The sequence below is a fragment of the Dama dama genome, chromosome 5 (assembly GCF_033118175.1).
Source record: "Dama dama isolate Ldn47 chromosome 5, ASM3311817v1, whole genome shotgun sequence".
Taxonomy (NCBI): Eukaryota; Metazoa; Chordata; class Mammalia; order Artiodactyla; family Cervidae; genus Dama; species Dama dama.
Genome location: NC_083685.1, coordinates 116,508,839 through 116,531,260, shown reverse-complemented (window position 1 = coordinate 116,531,260; position 22,422 = coordinate 116,508,839). Strand labels below are relative to the sequence as shown.

The 22,422-nt window shown below is 49.4% G+C and overlaps 1 protein-coding gene across 2 annotated transcripts in view; it reads right to left on the bottom strand.

Moving 5' to 3' along the window:
- Window positions 1–20,327, bottom strand: part of MRC2 (mannose receptor C type 2) — a 58,360-nt gene extending 38,033 nt beyond the window's left edge. For both annotated transcript variants that reach the window (XM_061144311.1, XM_061144312.1), the window contains exon 1: window positions 20,173–20,327. In XM_061144311.1, the coding sequence (XP_061000294.1) occupies window positions 20,173–20,290 (118 nt within the window). In that variant the 5' untranslated portion in view covers window positions 20,291–20,327. The remainder of the gene's footprint in view (window positions 1–20,172) is intronic.
- Window positions 20,328–22,422: the final 2,095 nt, after the last annotated feature.

The window sequence follows — 22,422 nt, the reverse complement described above, 5'->3', positions numbered from 1 at the left end:
ACAACAAGCTTGAGTCACGGCTGTCCCAGGCAAATGACAACACATGGTCACCCAGCACTTATGGAAAGTGAAAGTGAAGTCGCCCAGTCGTGTCCAACTCTTTGCTACCCCCATGGACTGTAGCCTACCACGCCCCTTCGTCCATGGGATTTGCCAGGCAAGAGTACTGGAGTGGGGTGCCATTTATGGAAAGAGACCACAAATAATGATACAAGTGACTGTGTACCATGTACATGCTAGGTACCAGACACTGGCTTCCCAGGCTTTCTCCTTAATCCTCACAGCACTGCTCAGAAGTAGGTAAAATTCTTATCTCCATCTGACAGATAAGAAAACTGGGGTATTAAATACCTCAGAGATCAATCCTCTTGATAACACAGCTAGTAAGGGGCAGACCAGAGATGGGAGATCAGGGAGACTGGTCAGTTCCAGATCTGAGCGCCAAACGACTACCCCAGGTACTTTAAACTGATAACCCACAGGCAAATCACACACAGCCTTCCCCGTACGTGAAAGCCAAGTGAGCCAACATTGAAAAGGGGAGAGATTTCACATAAAAATCTGAATCTTCAGCATCTCTCAGAAGCATTGGGAGGCCTGTCCATGTTAAGCCAGTTACCTGCAGGGAGCCAGCTGCAGTTCCTGGGGTTCCTGCCCATCTGAGAGGGGGCTCACTGGTTTGCCACAGCCCTCTCCCTTGTGCCCCCCCACCCCAACACTGAAGTGGAATGGGAATGGCCATATGTCATCACTTTTGAACTACTGTTTTAAGGAGAGTGGAGAAACATTTTTCAATATTCTGGTCTCTATTAAAAATGACCAGAGGGCTGTGCCTATTTCAAAACTGGGAAAAAAAAAAAAAGAAATGTGTTGGGGGGGGGGGGGTCCCTCTAAATTAGGCTCCACTGCCCCGCAAACACAATGTCCCTGTGCCAGGCAGCGTTCCTTTACCGAGATGTGTCTGAAACACATCGTGATGGTTCTGAGAAATCGTGACACGCTTCATGACAAGCTTCTGCTCTACTCACTGGCAGTCCAGTGACTTTCTGACATGGCAGTATTCAAGGACTTGTTTGGTTCTCAAAGCAAGCTATGGCACTGTTTTTAAAAAACTGTGATGAGAAAAACAACCCTTTTGAGAAACTGCCTTTTACAGTGTGACAAGCCTGCTCACACCCAGAGTCTGGACATTTAGATAAGGACCTGTGTTTGGGATTTCCACCGTAAGTCCCTGCTTTGCTTTTGAGGGGCACCTTTTATTTTTTAATCTTGTGGCTGTGCCACACCATGAAGCACATGGGATCTAGTTCCCTGACCAGGGATCGAACCTGTGCCCCTTGCATTGGCAGCGTGGAGTCTTAACCACTGGACCACCAGGGAAGTTCCAGGGGGTGCTTTTTAAAATAACCACTTAAAGTTGAGCCTTTGAAAAAACGGCGACCTCCGCCCAAACCACCTTGTAAGTATCAGGTGCCTCCTACCTGCTGTCTTGCCCCCTGTGTCTGAGGGCTGCCCTTCCCTTGGCCCCCTGGGCCACCAACCCCCTCCTCCTCACCCTGTTTCTGGAATCAAAAAGCAACAAGTTGTTGATTTTTCTTCCTCTGTGTTGGTTTACTGAAATTGTCCCTTCCACCCAGCAGCCCCAGGCTTTTCACTTCCCCACAGCAGGAGTTCAGTGGATAAAGAAATACCTGCCAACAGACCCCAATCCACGTGGGTGGCCTGTGCCTCCTCTAAACTGCATATCCTTAACAAACATACCAGCTCCAGCTTCTCAACACAGAAGTTACATGAACTCAGAATCCTTTTTGCTCGGGAACCTTCAGGATCTCCCTAAAACTGTATGCCAAAGAGTAAACACTCACTGACTTCTGCACTGACAGACCCATGGAAACTTCCTTACCCACACCGCCTCCAGAAGCCTGGAGAAGGGCTTAGAAGGGTGACTCTGGAATCTGGACCCACCCAGGTCCCAATCCCTTCTGGGGCCAGCTGCAAGCCTCACTGTGGGGAAGACCCCATATCACCCATCACATGAGTTTCTGGGAAGATTAAGCAAGAGGATGCATAAAGATGTTCGGTACCTTTAGTCCTTGGTAATGGAAAGCCATTACTGTTTTTTGACATTGAGTAGCCTCTGCCCCAGTGGGGGCCATGAGCTCCAGAATCTGTTTGTTTCACAGCAGAGAGCCTGGGAACCAGGCCTCAACAGACACTGCAATCTGGATAAGAGGAAATGATAAGAATAAATAAAGCCAAGGACTCGAGTGCTTAAGCTGCTCTTCAGAAGAATTAAAAGAAAAATAAATCCACTGTCCAGATGCAACGTCCTCCCCAAGTTCCCATGGGTGGGTCCCTGGCAGCTATTGTTTGTTTCTGACCTCTGAGTTTTGGGGACCCTCCTCAGGTGTGCCTGCAAGGGAGATGCCAGGAGAAGAGACTGTGAACAATGTGATGGGGGAAGAGGGGGGATTTCTGGGGAGGTCGGGGCAGCATGGGGCGGGCTGCTCTCCCCACCTAATTCTGGTGCTGCAGAAACCAAATCCAAGTGCAGCCGTAAAGGGAAAATGAGGTCAGAGCACGCAGCTGGAAGGGAGTGTGGAAGGAGGCGGCGCAGGGCCCCCACTACTTGGCGTGGCAGCGGACAGAGTCTGTATGGGACCCTTGCTGGGACTCAGGCTGTCCCATGGTGGCGGGGCTCCAAGGATGGAGGAAGAGGGACCTCCCTGGTGGCCCAGTGGCTAAGACTCTGAGCTCCCAATGCAGGGGGCCCAGGTTCCACCCCGGTCAGGGAACTAGATCCCACATGCCTCAACTGAAGATCAACTAAAGCTCTCCCGTGCGGAGACCCCGCACAGCCAAATAAATGAATAAACAAATAAACAAATTTTTAAAAAAGAATGAGGAAAGGATTGGGGCAGCACAGGCTGAGAATCTAAGAGTTCTGGCTCTGATTCTGCTATTACAATGTAAATGACCTGAGGGGACTCGGTTTTCTTACCTGTGGACTGAATTCAAAAACACCTTCCCTGCTTCTCCATAGGCTCCTGGGGAGACCTCCAGGGAGAGATTTATGCAGATATTGACATGATTCTTTCAGGGTCTCTATTCCCCATTAAATGGCTCCTGCAGAGCAGGAGCTGTGTCTTATCCATCCATCCCCTTGGTTTGGGGCATACAACAGGTGCTCAATACATGTGTGTTGAATGAGCTAGACTAGGGGAAGTGGAAAGGCAAGTTGCACTGTTTCCCACAGGCAAAGTTTTAACATCCTCTGAATTTACATCCTCCTTTAAAAGAAGATCTTGGACTTCCTTAGTGGTCCAGTGGTTAAGAATCTGCCTGCCCATGCAGAGGACACCGGTTTGATCCCTGGTCCGGGAAGATCCCACATGCTGCAGGGCAACTAAGCCCATGTGCCACAACTACTGATGCCCACGTGCCCTAGAGCCTGTGCATGAGAAGCCACTGCCGTGAGAAGCCCGTGCACTGCAACTAGAGAGTAGCCCCCTCTCACCGCAATGAGAGAAAGCCCAAGTGCAGCCATGGAGACCCAGGGCAGCCAAACACAAGCAAATAAAATAATTTTAAAAGATCACATGTGGACAATGAATAGAAGACAATAAGGGAAACATAAAGTTATCTGTTGTGTGACAGTACCGTTTCACCTCATCAAGGTAACATGTATGGCAGTCAACACTCACAGAACACTTTCCCCTGACCTCTCTTCTCATGGAATGGTACGATGTGTCCTAGGAATGTCTTTATACAGCCCTAAAAGTGCAAGGAAACATGTTATTGTGAACCTTGGAATTGGGGCCTGATGGCAAAAGAAGTATTTTTCTACATTGCCAGGAGGTTGGAATTATGCATAACTTTCTACTGTATTATTATAATGTTTCTAAAGTAAATAAAACTGAGGGAAGAGAGACGCAGTGGACATCTTAAGATCTCTGAAGGAACCAAACCTCTCTGCATTTCCCACAGAACCCGCCTCGGTGCTCAGTGTTTGGGGAGTTTGACTTGCTTTGCCCTGGAAGCTACAAAGGGTCATATACATACACAAGACCACCGTATATACACACGGGACCGCCACCGTGATACTGCCCAGACCTCCAATGACACAACAGACTTGACCGACAGGAATGTCTGTGAGGGCCCTCCAAATCCGTCTCCCTCCCCACCCTTTCACTCCCTTTTGCTGATTCTGTCAGTATACTTTTAGGACCATATTTTTAAGAGTACTCCTCCCACAACCATCACGTTTCCTCCCTCTCTGACATTAATTAAAAATCAACAGCATGGTGAAGAGAGCTCAGCCTCCGGGGCCGTCACCGGGCTTGGATTCCTGTTCCTGAACCAGTCATTCGACCTCTTCGTCCTTCAGTGTCCAGACTCCTGTTTACTGCACAGAACAAGTACTGAGCACCCGGAATGTGCCAGGAGCTACGCTGCTGCTGCCCACTGGGCAGCTGGCAGGACTCGCTGAGACGAGGGACAGAAGGACTGACGCACCACGCTGTCCACACAAGTGAGCTCATGGTGGCAGTAGGCCTGGAGGCAAACACTTCTGCAGAAGAAGGTCCAAAGTCTTCAAAAATACAGACACTTGACCCAGAGTTCACTTCTCAGGAATTTAACTTAAAGAAATAATTAAGACTCTATGCAAATATGGATGGCTAATAAACACATGAAAAAATGTTCAACAGCATTTGTTATTAGAAAAATGCAAGTCAAAACTACAATGAGGTATCACCCCATATTAGTCAGAATTATTGTCGTTCAGTCACTCAGTCATGTCCGACTCTGCAACTTCATGGATTGCAGCATGCCAGGCATCCCTGCCCTTCACCATCTTGCAGAATTTGCTCAAACTCATGTCCATTGAGTCAGTGATGCCATCCAACCATCTCATCCTGTTGGCCCCTTCTCCTCCTGCTCTCAATCTTTCCCGGCATCAGAGGGTTTTTTTTTCCAATGAGTCAGCTCTTCGAATCAAGTGGCCAACATATTCGAGCTTCAGCTTCAGCATCAGTCCTTCCAATGGATATTCAGGATTGATTTCCTTTAGGACTGACTGGTTTAACCTCCTTGCAGTCCAAGGGATTCTCAAGAGTCTTCTCAAACACCACAGTTTGAAAGCATCAGTTCTTCGGTGCTCAGCCTTCTTTATGGTCCAACACTCACATCCATACATGACCACCATAGCTTTGACTAAACAGACCTTTGTTGGCAAAGTAATGTCTCTGCTTTTCAATATGCTGTCTAGGTTTACCATAGCTTTTCTTCCAAGGAGCAAGCGTCTTTTAATTTCATGGCTGCAGTCACCATCTGCAGTGATTCTGGAGCCCAAGAAAATAAAGTCTGTCACTGTTTCCATTGTTTCCCCATCTATTTGCCATGAAGTGATGGAACCGGATGCCAGGATCTTAGCTTTTTCAATGCTGAGTTTTAAGCCAGCTTTTCACTTTCATCAAGAAGCTCTTTAGTTCCTCTTTGTTTTCTGCCATAAGGGTGGTGTCATCTGCACCTGTGAGAACGGCCATCATCAAGAAATCTACAAACTATAAATGCTGGGGGGGCTGTGAAGAAAAGTGAACCCTCAGGCACTATTGGTGGGAATGTAAACTGATACAACCACCATGGAGAACAGTATGGAAATTTCTTTAAAAACTAGGGAAAAAAACTACCATATAACCCAACAGTGCCACTACTGGGTATATATCCCAAGAAAATCACAATTCTAAAAGATAACACGTACCCCCATGTTCACAGAAGCACTATTTACAACAGTGAGGGCATGAAAGTCACCTAGATGTCCATCAACAGATGAATGGATAAAGAAATTGTGGTGCATATATACAGTGGAATATTACTTAGCCGTAAAAAGTGAGTTTGAGTCTGTTCTAGTGAGGTGTATGAAACTAGAGCCTATTAAACAAAGTGAAGTAAGTCAGAAAGAGGAAAACAAATACTGTATACCAATGCATATATATGTAATCTAGAAAACTGTACTGATGAATCTATCTGCAGGACAGGAGTCGAGATGCAGACACAGAGAACAGACTTGTGGACACAGCAGGGGCAGAAGAGGGTGGGATGAACTGAGGGGGTAGCAGCACTGAAACATATACATTAGCATATGTAAATTAGATGGTCAGCGGGAATCTGCTGTATGATGCAGGGAGTGCTCCGTGAGAACCCAGTGCTCCGTGAGAACCCAGAGGGTGGGATGGGGCGGGAACACAGAGGGAGGGGACATATGTGTACCTACAGCTGATTCATGGCGATGTATGGCAGAAACCAACACAACCCTGTAAAGCCATTATCCTCCAACTAAAAATAAATAAATTAAAAAAAAAGAATCTATGCAAAGATTTTGCTACACAGCATTACTGATAACAATGACTGGGTGAAAATTAATGTCCAACAATACGGCATTGACAGAGTCAAATGAAACACATTCATGCAATGGGGAACTATGCGGACAACTCTAATCAACTTGTAGGAATATTCTGACATGAACAGACGTTCACACTGGAACTGATTTTTAAAACCTGGATATACGATATGACCTTGTTTCTATTTACTTTTAAATCAAGTAAAGTCTGAAAAGACCTTTGTGCCTGCTTTTTATGAAACCTGGGAGTCCAAATCTCCAGGCGTGCTTGTTTACAGAGCAAGCGCCCAGCCCTACAGCGTGCATGCATGCTAAGTCGATTCACTCCTGACTCTGCGATCCTATGGATTGTAGCCCGCCGGGCTCCTCTGCTCATGGGATTCTCCAGGCAAGAATACTGAGGCGGATTGCTGTGCCGTCCTCCAGGGGACCTTCTGGACCCAGGGATCAAACCCAAGTCTCTTCTGCTTTGGCAGGCAGCTTCTTTACCACTAGCGCCACCTGGAAAGCCCCAGCCCTACAGCCGACCTACTGAATTAGCTCAGAAAGAAGGAATATCTGTAATGTAAATAAGACTCCCAGGTGATTCTGAGGCTCACCAGAATCTCAGAACCACTGTACATGCCTAAGTGTTAACAGTGGTTATTACTGATGTGTGGGATAGCTGGTGATTTTTATTTTCTTCTCTTTGTATTTTCTACAACTTACATGTTTGGAAATTAAAAGAGATATGACCTGAATGTCTAACATGGGCTAGTTATGGTACATCTGTACAATGGAATCTTACACAGTCGATGGAAGTATTGGGTGGAAATACACTGATGACATATTGGCATATGAAAGATGTTACAAGTCAACACTAAAACCTTTATGTCAAGTTTTATAGAGAGGGAGGGAAGGAGAGGAGAGGAGAGTTTGGCAGCATAGTCTCTAAACTGTTAATAGTGGCTGTTTCTTATCTGTGAAATTTTAGGTAACCTGTGTTTTTTTGTAACTTTCAACTTTTGAATTGTGTACTATTTGTTTACAATCACCAAAATGTATTCTGGTCCTGAAAAAATATATATGTAGCACTGTCCTTCTGCAGTCTTATTCAAGTTTGCTAACTGAGGCTGCCCACAAGTTCAGATGAGCTGCTGAGGGTCTTGAGGGAGTGAGTTAGGGCAACAGAAAGGTGTGGGTGCATAAGAGGATGAAGCCTTCCAGTGAAGAAGAGAATCCAGTCTGACCCCCAAGGGTTTTGTAAACTTTACTAGGAAAAAAAAACACAAGTGTGTGTGTGTGGGGGGGGGGGGGGGGAGGTTTAAAAAAGATACACACACACACACACACTTACTGTATGTACTACATGGCTTGTGGGACTATTTACCGGATCAGGGATTGAACTCAGGCCCTTGGCAGTGAAAGCCTGGAGCCCTAACCACTGGACCACCAGAGAATTCCCCCCAAAATAAAAATTTTAAATGAACAACCAACAGGGGAAAGATTTCTAACAAACACGGCAAGGAGTTCATATAAGCCAATGAGAAAAATATAGAGACCCAGTAATTTTAGGCCCCTAAGACCTGAAGAGATGAGATGATGAATATGTCTGAACAGGCAGTTCATGAAGAAGAAATATATACATCTAATGAAGTTACAGAAAAATGTGTAAAAGCATTTGAAAGCACTGGTAATACTGGTAATGTTATTATTTGCTGGATCCAATCCTTGGCTACATGGGTGTGTTCAGTCTGTGAAAATTCATTGAGCTGAACGTTTATGTTGTTCACTTTCCTGTATCTATATAGTACACCAAGAATGAAAAACTTTAAGAGCAAAAAATGAAAAACACAAAATAAGAAATTGGGTGGGAGGAACAGCGTGAGAGAGAGAAGTACATGGGTAAACATTAAGTACTGCAAAGTTCTCTCTGTCTTGCCTAATGTCCATTGTATTATAACGCATACTTGTTGACAAAAATAAAACAAGACCATGCAGGAAGCCAAACAGACATAGACTGCGTCCCCTGCTCTGCCACTCACGAGATGCGTGATCCTGGCTCACAGCCTTGCTGGCTCAATTCCCTTATCCATGAAATGGAGGAATGTGAGGATTAAAAATATGGTGCATGTGCAATTGCCTAATACTGACCCTGGCAGATTAGACGTGCTCAGTATTAACCTGCTTTCCATTTCTCTCATTTGTTACACAGTGTTGTATAGAAACGTTATTAAGATTTCAAAAAGAAGGAAGCCTTCCAAAAGGCTGTCCCCTGATCGGCACTTATCTGATATGCACCCCAATCTCATCCGTAAGGACCACCTTTTAGAACATGTATTACTGAGTTTGCCTTCTCTCTGGTTGTCCCTTGTGTAAACACTTGGTTGATGAGCACCAAGAACAAGGGGTTTGCATTTGAGGGTCTGTTAATGGAAACAGCTCGAGGCCGGTGCCTCACCTATCGTCCAGCTCTTGCTCCTGAGCGTCCGGAGCGCCCCTTCAGGAACCCAGCTCAGAGGGTGACCCTCCTACACCGGCCTCCTTGCCGGCTAGTAGGTGAAGCCCAGCTCAAACTCATCATTTAGAAAAAAAAAAAAAAACAACAAAACCAAGAGGGGCAGGCGGGGAGTGGCTTGGGAAAACTAACCGAGGTCCCAGCCAGCTGGGTCTCAGTCCCGGGGGCCACCCGCCCCGCACCAAGTGTCCGCTCTTCCCTTCTGCAGCCAGGCCGTTCCCTCTGTGCTGGACACACCCGACAAGGTTCCCTTCAGTTCAGTTTAGTTGCTCAATCGCCTCCGACTCTTTGCAACCCCATGGACTGCAGCACGCCAGGCCTCCCTGTCCATCACCAACTCCCGGAGCTTGCTCAAACTCATGTCCATTGAGTCAGTGATGCCATCCAACCATCTCATCCTCTGTCGTCCCCTTCTCCTCCTGCCCTCAATCTTTCCCAGCATCAGGGTCTTTTCAGATGAGTCAGTTCTTCGAATCAGGTGGCCTTAAAGTATTGGAGAGTCAGCTTCAACATCAGTCCTTCCAATGAATATTCAGGACTGATTTCCTTTAGGATGGACTGGTTGGATCTCCTTGCAGTCCAAGGGACTCTCAAGGCTTCCTTAGCACTGGGAGATCGCCCCCTCCAAGGAGGCTCTGATTGGCCCCATGGAATCACGTGCTGTGGGTGTGGCTCTGTTAGGAGTTGGGAATGAGCATGGGTGAGATGAGAATCTCCCAGTAGGACAGGAAGAAAGCTGTCCTTTGCCACCCCATTGCTGCCAATTATAGACATGCTAAAAGGAAAAAAATCACCTCTGTCAAATAATCACTACACCAGAGAGGACTTCCCAAGTGGATAATTATCTGCCCGTCAACGCAGGGGACACAAGTTCGGGCCCTGGTCTGGGAGGATTCCACCTGCCCCAGAGCAACTAAGCCTATGCAGCACAACTACTTGAGCCCCAGCTCCAGGGTCCACAAGCCACAACTACTGAGGCCAGTGTTTCTAGAGCCTGTGCTCTGCAACAAGAGAAGCCACTACAATGAAAAGTCCAGGAACCACAACTAGAGAAAGCCAGTGCACAGAAATCAAGAGCCAGTGCAACCAAAAATAAAGTAAATAAATAAATTATAAATATAAATACCTAATAGAGCAGAATGTGACAAATATAACTTCTGCTGAATTTTGGTGTGATCTTTACCAATTTTATCTTGCCTACTTACTTCAAATACAAGTTATGTTCATTTATTGATATACACTACACACACACTCCCAAGCAAATACTTCTGAGTCTTGTTTTGCACTTAACATTTTAGAAAAAGGACTGTAATATGTCTTTTAATTTTGTAAAAACCATTTTAACGGCTGTATGCTATTCCATGACAGCATACATTTCACTTACTCATTCTCTAGCTATTACTGGTCTTCAATTTGTAAGCACATTCTCCTCAATTATAAGTATTATATTGAACGTATTGTGTTACATCACTCTTTCTTGGTACTCCGATGGTACTCTGAGAAGGGTATCTTTTTTTTTTTTTTAATGCTAGTGACATTTTCCAAAGCATACTGGACATCAGTATTTCTTCTTTGTGAACTCTGTTCCCAGCCTTTACTGGCTCAACTTAAATGCCTTAAAACTAGTGGAGGAACTTCCCTGGTGGTCCAGTAGCTAAGAATCCACCTGCCAATGCAGGGGACATGGGTTCGATCCCTGGTCCAGGAACTAAAATCCCACATACTAAGGGGCAACTAAGCCCTTGCATCACTCTAGAGCCCATGATCCACCATGAAGACCCAGTAGAGCCGAAATAAAGAAATTCAATAATAATGAGAAAAAAAACTAGTGGAGGTTCCTGTGTTTTTCTCATTGGCTTACATGAGCTTCTTGCCATAAATTTTCCAGATACCTTCCGTTTTTCTTCTAAATGTTATCTGGGACACCCGCTGGTTACAACTTCTTCCACTAGGGGTAACCGCCGTCTGACTGCAGCTTAGGTCAGTGTTGCCCTCTTTTCTGTACTGCACATACGTGGGATCACATGGTACGAATGCCTTGCATTTGGTTCAACAGTTTTGTGAGCTTCATCCACACCGTCACATGTGCTGGAGGTTGTTCCTTCTCATTGCTGAATACCACTGAACTGTGTGGAGCCGCCACAACCTAACCATCCCATTGTTGACGGGCATTTGGGTAGTTTTCAGTTTGGGGCTATTACGAACAGTGCTGCTAGGAGCTACTTTGCCTTAGAAAGAATGTCGTTTAGTTTCTTAAATTACCTACCAAATAAAAGGAGAAAAGGTACCTTTTTAGTGAAGAAATCTGGTAGACACCACCTGAACCAAGTGATCAAAGTCAACATCACCCATAAGAGAACAAACTAACTGAACGTGACACAATGCAAAGAACACATTTGTGTCCCACACCTGTGGTTTTCCTCCCAAAAATGTTTAACATGAATTTAATGATTAAACAATCAGATAAAATGACTGCTAACATTCTCTCACACGACTGGCCTGAAGTCATCAAAAGTGGAATGTCATAGGGACTTCCCTAGTGGTCCAGTGGCTAAGACTCCAAGCTCCCAATGAAGGGGGCCTCGATTTGATCCCTGGTCGAGGAACTAGATCCCACATGCCACAATGAAGATCGAAGGTCCCACGTGTCACAACTAAGGCCTGGCACAGCCAAATAAATATGCAATACCATAAAATAAAAAAAAGACCAACTAGTTTAGATTAAAAGAGACTGAGAGACACAACATCAAAATTGAGTTCTGGACTTAAGTAACAGCTGGTATCATGGGGACAACCGGAGAAATTCAAACCCAAACTGCATATTAAAAAAAAGAACTGTTGCATCTGTTATCTTTCTTGAATGTGATTATGGTTTATAGAATGTCTTTGTTTTCAGTTGATACATGGTGAAATACTGATGTGAAATGTCATGTCTACAACTAATACAAAGCTTCAGCACACACACGCACACACACACAATGAGGGAAAGCAAATGTGGCCAAACGTTAACCATTGGTGCTTCCAGGTGGAGAGTAAACGTATGCTCACTGCATTTTTCCCCCAACTCTTCTAGTCGTTTGAGACCGAGCGTAATACCAATGTAGTTCTCTGAGTATTTTGTTTCCCACTCAACATTTTGTCTCTAAGAGTCACTCACGTTGATGCATGTATTAAGATCTGACAATTCACTACTGCGTTATATTTCATTGTTTGTTTATACTCTATAATTATCCATATTTCTTTCAAGGTGCATTTTTGTTTTGGCTACTGTAAAACAGTGTTTCTAAACCACTCTTATCTCCTCAGATCCTCAGAAATGAGGTTAAGCATCTGTGAAGTTAGGAAATCCTTTCCTTGGGGACCAAGACTGACTGCAGGTCCATTTCCTGTTGAATTCCTACTTGACCAGGCTGGTCTGACTCAGAGCTATTCTCTTTGTGGTCAGACAGGTTCCTGACCCTGTGTCTGATATTTCTGAGCAGTCTATTGCTTCCATCTTTCTTCTAACAAACTTAAAATTGCACCTAAAATGAAATCAGTGCACATTTGCTTCTGGAACGTTGCCCTACACTGGGGGTGGGGTGTTGCTCTTAAAATGTAAGCTTCAGGAAGGCAGGAGCCTTGCCCGGTTTGTTCACCACGGTGTCCTCAGCATCATATACTACACAGAGCAGTGTCCGTGCTCAGGAAAACAAACACAGAACAGTTAACCGAATGAATGAGAAACTGCTTGTCAGGGATCAGGCATGTATCTTCACTTAATTACTACCAGTGTAATTACAAACTATTTTGTAACCCTGTTTTGTGGTCATGAGAAGTTTCCTTCTTAGATATATTTCCACATACTAGCATTAGTTCTATATTTGTTGTTCAGAACTACATAAGTTGTCCATTGTGTTAAGATATCTTGGTTTGATTAGCTATGTTCTTGCTGTTGGGCCTCTAGATGGTTTCCAATTTGTTTTGCTACTACAAATAGTTACTTCTATGAACATTTTTTTTCCTCTTTGAGGTTAATGACTTACAAATTCCCCAAGTGGAATTATGAGGTCAAAGGATATGAAGTCTTACTTATCTAGTTTCTTACATCTTGTCTGAGAGACTGAATCCAGAAAAACTGAACTAATTTACATGCCCCAGTCATACAAATGAGTTTCCTCACAGATCTGCCATGATTAGGTTTTCTGTTTTCACTAGCTTAATTACATATTTTTGAAAGTTACTGTCTAGTGATCTTTGCACTTTCTACATGACAAACTTGCCAGCTGAATTTTCTGTTGCAATCAGCTAGAAATTGAAACTAAAATTTTAGAATTATAATCCAGTTGTCCCATACCATTTGCAAGTACAGATTCCTTTTCATATCAGTCTGCTGTTTCAGGCATGTCTCACATTAAGTTCTTATAACAGTCTAGGTCTATGTTTGAAATTTACTCCAGTCCACTGGACTTTTTTTCTGTTTAATTCAACGGCATATGTTTCTCACGATTGTGACATCACTTAAAACTCTGGAAGGGCAAGTCTCTCCACTGCCTTTCTCCTACTACAAACAAAATTCTCATCACAGGAATAAATTTATAACCGTGTGAGGTGATGGGCAGTATGATAACTAAACTTACGTGGAGATCATTTTCCAATATGTGTGCACTTCGTTGCTCAGCGTGTCTGACTCTGCAATCCCAGGGACTGGAGCCCAGCCAGGCTCCTGTGTCCACGGAATTTTTCAGGCAAGAATACCGGCTGTGGTTGCCATCTCCTACTCCAGGAGATCTTCTCCACCCAGGAGTGGAACCCACATCTCTTGAGTCTCCTGTATTAGCAGGCGGATTCTTTATCACTGCACCACCTGGGAAGCCCCATTTTGCAATATACAAAACATCAAATCATGTGTACACCTTAAATTTAATACAATGCTATATGTCAATTACACTCAATAAAACCTGTGCGGGGAGCTCTTTGGAACACCTGTCTGCTTTGATTCAATTAACATTTACTAACGGATACCGTGTCCAAGGTTGGAAGCTGTGCCGAGTTGACAAAGCCTTGCCCCGGAGGCGCTTCCAGAAGAGTCTCCACCTGGCGGGCGGCAGCGATGAATTGCGAAAGCAGACTGGGGAGAAACGCCCCTTCTAGAAGGCTAAAGCTGCGGGAGAGAGCGGGGACTCGGAGCCACACCTGCGGGGCCACGCCCTCCTGGCGGCGGAGAGAGAAGCAGGGGCTTCACACGCAGGACTCGGGGCATCCGAACGCGACTTGCTCAAGGGTTTGAAGAGTAAGGCTAGAACCTGACCGTGGAAGGCCTCGAATTCTCAGTTCAGAAAGTTGAGACTGGCGATTAAAGCGGCCCTTTTGAATCATAAGTCTGGCAACGACGTGGACTCTGGACTGAGGTTGGAAGCCAGGAGGCGGAGACCGCGGGTGCAAACCGCATCGCAGAGGCCAGAGGGAGAGAGAACTTCCAAACAGTGCCCATCAACAGGGAAGCAGCAAAAAAAAAAAAAAAAAAAAAAAACAAAACCCAAAAAGACAGTACATCCTTCCAATGGACTACTGAGCACCGTTAAGAATGACACAGCTCTGAAGCTTGTCATGGAAACGCCACGAATATTACAAAATAAAATTTATTGTACAGCATAAAACGTAGTCCTGTTTGTGTAAAAGGAGTATTTGTATGTGTGTATATGCATGAAAAACGGAAGATCACCACAATTACTGACAGTGTTAGGCTGCGGATGAAGCGAAGTGAGGACCTCAAATCTTTTAAACTTTACCCCTGTATGGCTGACCATTTTTCACACAGCATGTATTATAAAACACAGTATCAGCAGCAGGCATGCTACAAGGTGAGGCCAGAGCAGGGGCACGGGATTTAGTAATTAGGAAGCCTAATTACCAGAGCCCCTGGGAGGCAACTTCTTAGAGGAAGGCTAGATGAGGTGGAATGACTGTTGGCTGAAAGCGCAGAGTCCCAGGAATTCGGCTCCAAGGGAAGTTTAGCTGAAGAAGCTTCATTATAAAGAGAAGCAGGAGGGGAGTAAATTGAGGGGCTTAAGGGGTAATGACAACTGAGGATGGGTTTTTTGCTTTTTTTTTAGTACTTAAATTTACTTTCAGAAAAAGCATGGTTACTTCTAGGCACTTAACGGTAGTTAGCAAAGTGTCACCAAGCAGTAATGGATAATCAAAGACCTACTTTGATTAAAAAAAAAAAAAAGTGGCTGCAGTTATTTAGAACTTTGTTGAAGATTGTGTTTTTTCATGTTTTCTCTCCCCATAATAAAAAATAGCACTAATTTAATATTACTTGCTAAGAAGTGACTGTCCAGCATTGTTCCATGTATCTCATACATCTATTATGTCATTTCTTTTTTTAATGTCATTTCTTACGACACCCCTACGAGGGACTATTACTTTTTTTTACAGATGAAGAAACGGGAGCCTCTGCCCGAGTTAACACAGCTCTGTTGCTTTATGGCTTATAAAACAAAGCGGGGGCGGGGTCCCAGCCGGGCCCCTCGGCCTCAGTCTACCTGGGGGTGAGCTGTGTCCGCCCCTCATTCCACCCACTTTCTGAGGATGTCGGGAGAGGCTGGGCAACGGGCTTCCTGTTTTTCCCCGTAGGAGCTTCAAGCCCACCACAGCAGCTTCTCACCGTGTCCTTCTGGAGATGACCCCCAAGAAAATGAGAAAAAAAGCGCCCCCCCCCCCCCATGCTGGCGGTCATCCTGTGTTTGCCTTCTGTCAGCTTCTCTCCTTAGCCCAGGGGAGCCCAAGAGGCAGTCGGGGTCCAGGACCCGTCGGGGGTCCTTCTGAGAATCCTGAGTCTTGAAGGAAGTCTGTCTTCTGGCAGTCAGGCCAGAAGAGGGGAGGGCATGCCAGGCAGATGGAAGGGTGTGCGCAAAGGCCTGAAGGTGGCAGGGGGTGAGGCGGGCGCGAAGGTTCCGGGAGGAAGGAGGAGAGCAGGCGGAATGTGTGGGGGGCTGAGAAGAACCTGAGGGTTCCTAGCCACCATCTAGCAATACAACCAGGGCTTTTTTTAGGGTGGGGAACAGGATACACAGTCAAAGGAACTCAAGTTTCGGGAGGGCAGAGCCGAGGAGAGGCAGACAGCGTGGGCCCAGCCAGGCAGGATGGGAGGGGTATACATGGTCAGGGGGCTCAGAAGGGACAGAGGACCCAAAGAGGGGGAAGGGCAGGAAGGAACCTCACTAACCAACTGGAGCTGCACGCGCAGCCACGGGTGGGGGCCCAGCCCAGCCTGTCCTCTGAGGAGCTGGAGCTGGCGGGTGCCACTGCGCAGCCTTCAGCCCGCCTGCCTGTTGACGACACAGCTCCCGCTGAGGAGTGACTGGGATCTGCAGGACCCAGGGCGAGGTCCAAGAGCTGCGTCACCGCTCCATGGCCCACCCCACCCAGATTTATAGGATCCAGTTATGGGAAACTGGCCGCCCCCCCCCTCCATCTCATAACGGACTAAACAGGAAGGACACTTCCTGTCGGCAATGCCCAGGCCCTCCAAGCCCAGGGACCCCCACTGGGGGTGCAGGGGAGGTGGGCTCACAAGAACAGGCGGAGGTCATTCCTGCTTGCAGCACCACCCAGGCTCAGTAAACATCCTCTGACAGACTGGCTGAATGACCATGAACCCCTGACCTCGGGGTAATGGGGCTCTTGCTCCATCGGACCCCTTCAGTCCCTCAGGAGCAGGCACCTCAGATCCCCTGAGGACACCAAGGGGGGCTTGGTCCTGCGTCTGGGGTCCCCGGGACGGGGGGGAGAGACCAGCGCCCAGGCAGCTGGGGGGTAACAGAGGATGCCCACCACCCCTTCCTGGGACTCCCCTCTGGAGGACACGTGGAGAGGACATTCTAGAGGACTTGGAGCCCTGGGGGGTACCCTCTACGACAGAATTTTCCAGCCTTTCCTAACATACTTATTTCAGACTCTCAGCGAGGTCCGGTACTGAAATGCTCAGGCTCAGTAGCCACACCTGGGTTCGAATCTCACTTTCACCATGTTCTAGCGGCGTGGAGGTAGGATCTTACGCAAACCACCTAACATCTTTCAGCTGCTGACAGCCAACGTGTGAGAGTTGATGAGACCTACAGGAACTCTTGCCTGAATACCACACATGCAGCACAGCACCCAACGCTTGAAGAATGTAGTCATTGCGATACCACTTCACCCCGTTGAAGGGCGCAATGGGGCTCCTAGTTAATGCTGAAATTAGTGGTGAATCCAAGTGAAGGCCTTCTGAGAACTTCATGGGGCTTCTGAAATCCTCTCATCAGCCCAAATCAACCACACCCTGCAGGCTTCAGAAAGCTGAGATTTCTCTACTGTGCGCAATGGGGACCAAGACCCTGGCCGCCGCCTCCCTCTCTATCTACGCCCTCACCTTGTTCACATCACCCCAGGGGAGGGCCAGATCTCAGCGCTAACCACAGCTCAGCCGGTCACTGTCTCAGCCCTGGCAGCTCACAAAAGGCAAGTGGTCGGGGGAGCAAGGAAGACTGACTTTTGTTGGTGGATGAGTGGATGGGGGCAGTTAAGAACTGCCCCCTCTGAACTGCATGACTCACCAGGACCTGGGCCGGAAGTGCAGGCGATCTGTCTGTCTGGCAGTAGCAGCAAGTACCTGATGCCTTTCCAAAGGAGTGCCTCCCTCCCTGTCCTTTAGACAGCAGAGTCAGTCCCTCTAGAAAGATTTCCCAAGGTCTCCTCGCTCCTGCACATGGACACCTGATCCCAGGGCTCCCAGCAGCCCTCTTTCTAATCCGCACCTCATTCCTCTGCTCAGAAACTCCCAGGGGTTCTCCAGGGCTCCCCACCGCCAGCCAGCAAGTCACTCCCCCACTCTGGCCTCTTGGAAACCTGGCCAGCTTCCTCTTCAGTCGAGCTTCTCCCCCACCCTACTCAGGATCTCTCCACCCCAGCCCGGCCAGCTTCCACAGCCTCTCCAGCACAGCCCAGCCGGCCTTCCCGGTCTCCCTGCTCTGCTCCCCTCCTTGCCTCCCTCCTGGGGGCCTTGGTGACCCCTTGCCTCACACAGTTTCTTCTGCCACCAACATTTTCTTTCTCTGAGGATGCAACTTTAACTCCTCTGTACCTTCCTTCCTCCCCAAGTATTTGGCTCAGCGCTGAGCAGTAAAAGCTACAAAAATGCATCAGTACTGCAATTAAGAGAGTCTTCCAGCCACAAGCTGTGTGGGTGCTCCTCTGGGTACTCCACAGGGGATGGTAGAGAAAAGATGGATTCTCCCATCCCACACCAAGGGGCTCTGCGGTCTTCCATCCTCTCCCCTCCTGGTGGTCAGGAAGCACCCCGCCCCCAGGGTAAGTTTCACCCCAGCAGCGCTGGCCTGCCAAACCAAATCCTATCTCCCACAAGCATTTCCTGGGGCCATTCGGATCCTGGTGCTGGTAAATTCTTCCCAGGGACCACCTAATTCGTCAGGTAGAGGGGGATGAAGAAGGAATTTGCTGGAGGAGGAGTATTCTGGGCAGAGGGAAGACAGCAGGGAAGGACCTGCAACGTCTTGCTCAACTGCTGCTCTGGGGACCAGGCTATACCCACCCAGAGTCCCCTCCATGCACCCCTGCTCGCACCTAAGCTTCTTCGAGAGCAACCAACGCAGTGCCGCTGGGACAGGCCCCTCCAAGGCTATGGGGGCTACAAACCCAGGGACACAGCCCGAGGAAGGGCAAAGGGGGGCCAGGAGGAGACCCAGAGGCAGAGGGCCACTCCAGGCGGTCCCCCTGACCCAGCCTCTCCCCAGGCATTTCCAGCTCACTCTCAAAGGCGCCACAGGGGAAAAGGCTGAGTCAGCACTCTGGCCACAACCCTCCCAGGGCCTGCCTGGCTTCACAACGAGCTATGGGGCTCTAGAAATGGCTCCTCCACTCCTCCCACTGGGCCTGCCTTCACAGGGGGCGAAATCACAGGCAGGAGGGCAGCCTAGGTGCCTGGACCTGCAGTGGATGGGGAGTTACTGCCTGGATTCTGTTTGTCCGACATTCAGCTCCAGGTGGTCGGAATTCAGCAGGCGAGGTCTGCTAGGCATGAATATGCGTCACCCTGGCCCCCACCTCACACAGTGGCTGGGCACAATCTGGGCAGATACGTGGCTCGGTCCTCTACGGGCAGGCAGGCAAACTCAGCAAGCACTGGCCACAGCTAGAGGTCCCAGATCCTCCAGGGGACTGTCTGGGCTTCGCACAAAACTACACACGCTGCACTGTCCCCTTTCACTCAGCCTCATCCCCAAATTAAACATAAAACAAGACCAAGCCTTTTTCATAGGCCCAGCACCTGGGCTGTAATAACTACACTCGCTGGCAGTTCCAGCTCTGACTACTGCGTACCGCCCCCCCACCCCCCAAGCAGAGCTTCCCCTTTCCCCCTGGGATTACCGCTGAGGGGTCTGTCTGTCCCCACACTTCAGTGTCACCCTTTGAAAGAGCAGCAGGAAGAGAAGACTCAGCTCTGGGTTTCTGTTTTTGCTGCTCGGGTCCGTGCATCGTTAGCAGCTCTCTGGCCGTCCAAGATCTGTCCACTCTGGAGGGCAGCCAGCTGGGTCAGAGCCGCCCACACAACACTCTCTTCACTACACACACACACAAACACACACCCTTGCCGAAGCCTGCTACATCCTTCTGATGACAAAACTGCCCCACAGAGCTCCGTTCAATTGATGCGGATGCCGCCTGCCACGGGCTGTCCTTTGAAGACCAAGTGTGGAAAAGAAAATACCAACACCCCCGAGGTGCCGGGAAGGGCAACCAAGCCCTCACGAATAATTCAAAAACAACAATAACGCTTTGGTCCCGAAGCAAAGCACGAAGTCCGGCCTGGAGTCTCCTTTGGTTTCCCCGGACGCGCCCTGCAGGTCCCCGGGCCCAGCGCAGGGCAGGCGCCGGGTGGTCTTAGAAGGCGGGCGCGGGGGTCCTCCCGGGGCCCGCCCTCTTCCTCCGAGGCGGCTCGAGACCCCCGGGCTCCCCTCCCCCGCCGCCCGCCACATCTGGTTCCACTCAGGTCCTCCCCCACCTCCAGGCGCGCTCCTCCTCCCTCACCCCTGTCCGCCCCCCCCGCCCGCCCCGCTTTCAGAAAAGCGGAGACGATTTTTTAAAACCCAGTCACACACGTACACACACACACGCACACACGTCCTGCAAAGGAGGGGGGGAAAAAAAGGAGGGAAAAGTCGAGAGAGGCCCGCTCCTCGGTGCTCCCCCCGCCCGGCCCCTGAAGTTGACCAAGTTGGAAGCGCCTTACCCGAGAGGGAGTTGGCGGCGGCGGCGGCGGGGCGGCCGAGGTGCAGACCTCCGAAGAGCAAGGCGCAGCGCAGCAGGTGATGAAGCCAGGGCGCGAGGGCCGGCCGGCCGGGCCCCATGCCCGCGGCGTGGCGCTCGGGGGATGCGGGGACCGAGGGAGCGCGGGCGCGGCGCGCGATGGCTGCAGGGGCGCTGGGCTGTGGTGACCACCCGCGAGGGGCTCGCGTCTTCCTCCGGGTCGGGACGAAGTGATGCCTCCCGGGGAGAGGAGGGGAGGAGGAGGAGGGAAGAAGGCAGGCCGGGCGGAGGGAGGGCGGAGGGAGGAGCGCAGACCCGGGGAGGAGGGTTGGAGGGGCAGCGGGGAAGGGAAGCGGGCAGCGTGGGAGGGGAAGGGGAGGAAGAGCGGGCGGGCGCGGGGCCCGGGAGGGAGAAGGGGAAGCGGGAGAGGAGGATCCGCGGGGTCGAGGAGGACCCCGGCGTGCACTCTTTTTCTCTCGCTATCCGCTTCCCTCTCTCCCCGCCTCGCCTTCCCTCTCTTCTCGGTCCGGGCTTGGAGCCCCAGACGCTGCGTCACAACTCCCCGGCTGGCTGTGCAAAACTTTCCGCAAACTTCACCGCGTGGCGGGGCGGGGGCGCGCGGCTGACCCAGGCGGCCAGACCCGGGCCACTGGCGCCCCCTGCGTCCTGCCTCTTTCTGCCAGCGTCTCCAGCGGCCGCTACCTCCACGCGGAGCAGGACCCCTCCCCCGGCCGGGTGGGGAAGGGGCGGAGCCCAGGGCTCGGCCACCCGGGCAAAGATGGGGGAGGGGGAGGCAGGGCCCCTGTGCCTGGTGCAGAGCGCCAACGTTTGCAAGTCTTATTTTAGCATTTGCGTGAACCCCGTGTCAGCGTCCCTGTCGCAGAGGGGTGTCGTGATTTTGCTAGATGGGGGCTGTATCCAGAAAGCCAGGGAAAATCTGTCCCTGGACGTTCCAGAAGACAGCATCGCTCTCACTAGCAACCGGACTGTTGGCGGATCTCAGAGGATCAAATGGAAATTTCATAAAAGAGAAGACAGGCCACAGTTATTCCGTATTATGCAACAGGTCACTGCAGCGCAGAGCCCTGGACTGAGGGGGTGTCAGAGAGTCCAGGCCCACGTCCCTCTCTCCTTTCCTGAGCGACCTTAGAAAAGTTACTTGGGACGGCTGGGCTCAGAGCTGGACGGAGACATTTAGACCCTAATGCAAAGAAGATTCACGTTCTGCCACCACGAGTAATCAAATAAAAACACTATGAAACGGTAATATAAATTTTATTGTTTCCTGTGCTGTCCACCTCAGTGCTGTTTTTGGAAATAACAAATTCAATGTTGTTTTCTCCTTTTTTACTGCCCTTGCCTTGAGTAAATCTTTCCCCATCGCTGCAAGGAGGGTATGGGGCCACAGATGCTCACTTGGCGCTGTCTGTCTCTGCTGGGCTGAGATTCTTACCAGGTATCAATCCAGAAGCTGCAGGACCCCGAAGTGAGCCCCCATAAAATCCCCTAGAATGAGTCCCACTATCCACCCTTTGGCCCTAAAAAATGGTTAGCAGTCAGGCCAGCAAAGTCCCCGGCACCCCACAGCTAGCTGCTTGACAGAGCTAAGTCCCTGCTGGTGACTTCCTTCACTGGGATCCCAGAGTTCTGACCACACTGAGCTGCCTCAGAGATCTTTTGCTTGGCCTCCCCTTTCTCACATCATTTTCAAGGAGGTTCAGCATCCGCCAGCTCTGGCCAAGCTGCCCTCTCTCTGTTCCTGTCTGAGCAGCCAAAACACAGGATGCTTCTTCTCAAAGTCCTCTCACAGGCTTCTATCTGCTTGCCTATCCCTGGATGTGCCGGCCACAGTTCTCACCAAGGAGCCCCCTGGCCTCTGGAAGGGAACTCAGGCAGGGCTCCCAAGGCGCCCTCCAGGTTCTGAAACAGGGTTAGATATCCTTTCCCCACCAGCCCAAGTGGTTTGGGCATTCCTCCCATAAGCAGGGCAGAGACTGACAAGCTGACAGTGAGTCATGTGAGTCCAAAAAGTCCACCACTCGCCAGCACAGTGCCCTGAGCACCTAGTCCACAGGAGATGTTCTCCTTTCTTCGTTCAGGCTTTCAAAAGCTGGGCTAGCTTCTGGGGGGACAAAGAGGAGCAGAGTCACGATCCTAGAGGAGGTTTTGTTCAGTGGGGAAGATGACACAATTTTTGCCACATTCCAGGCAGAGAAGCTGCCACGAAAGAGCT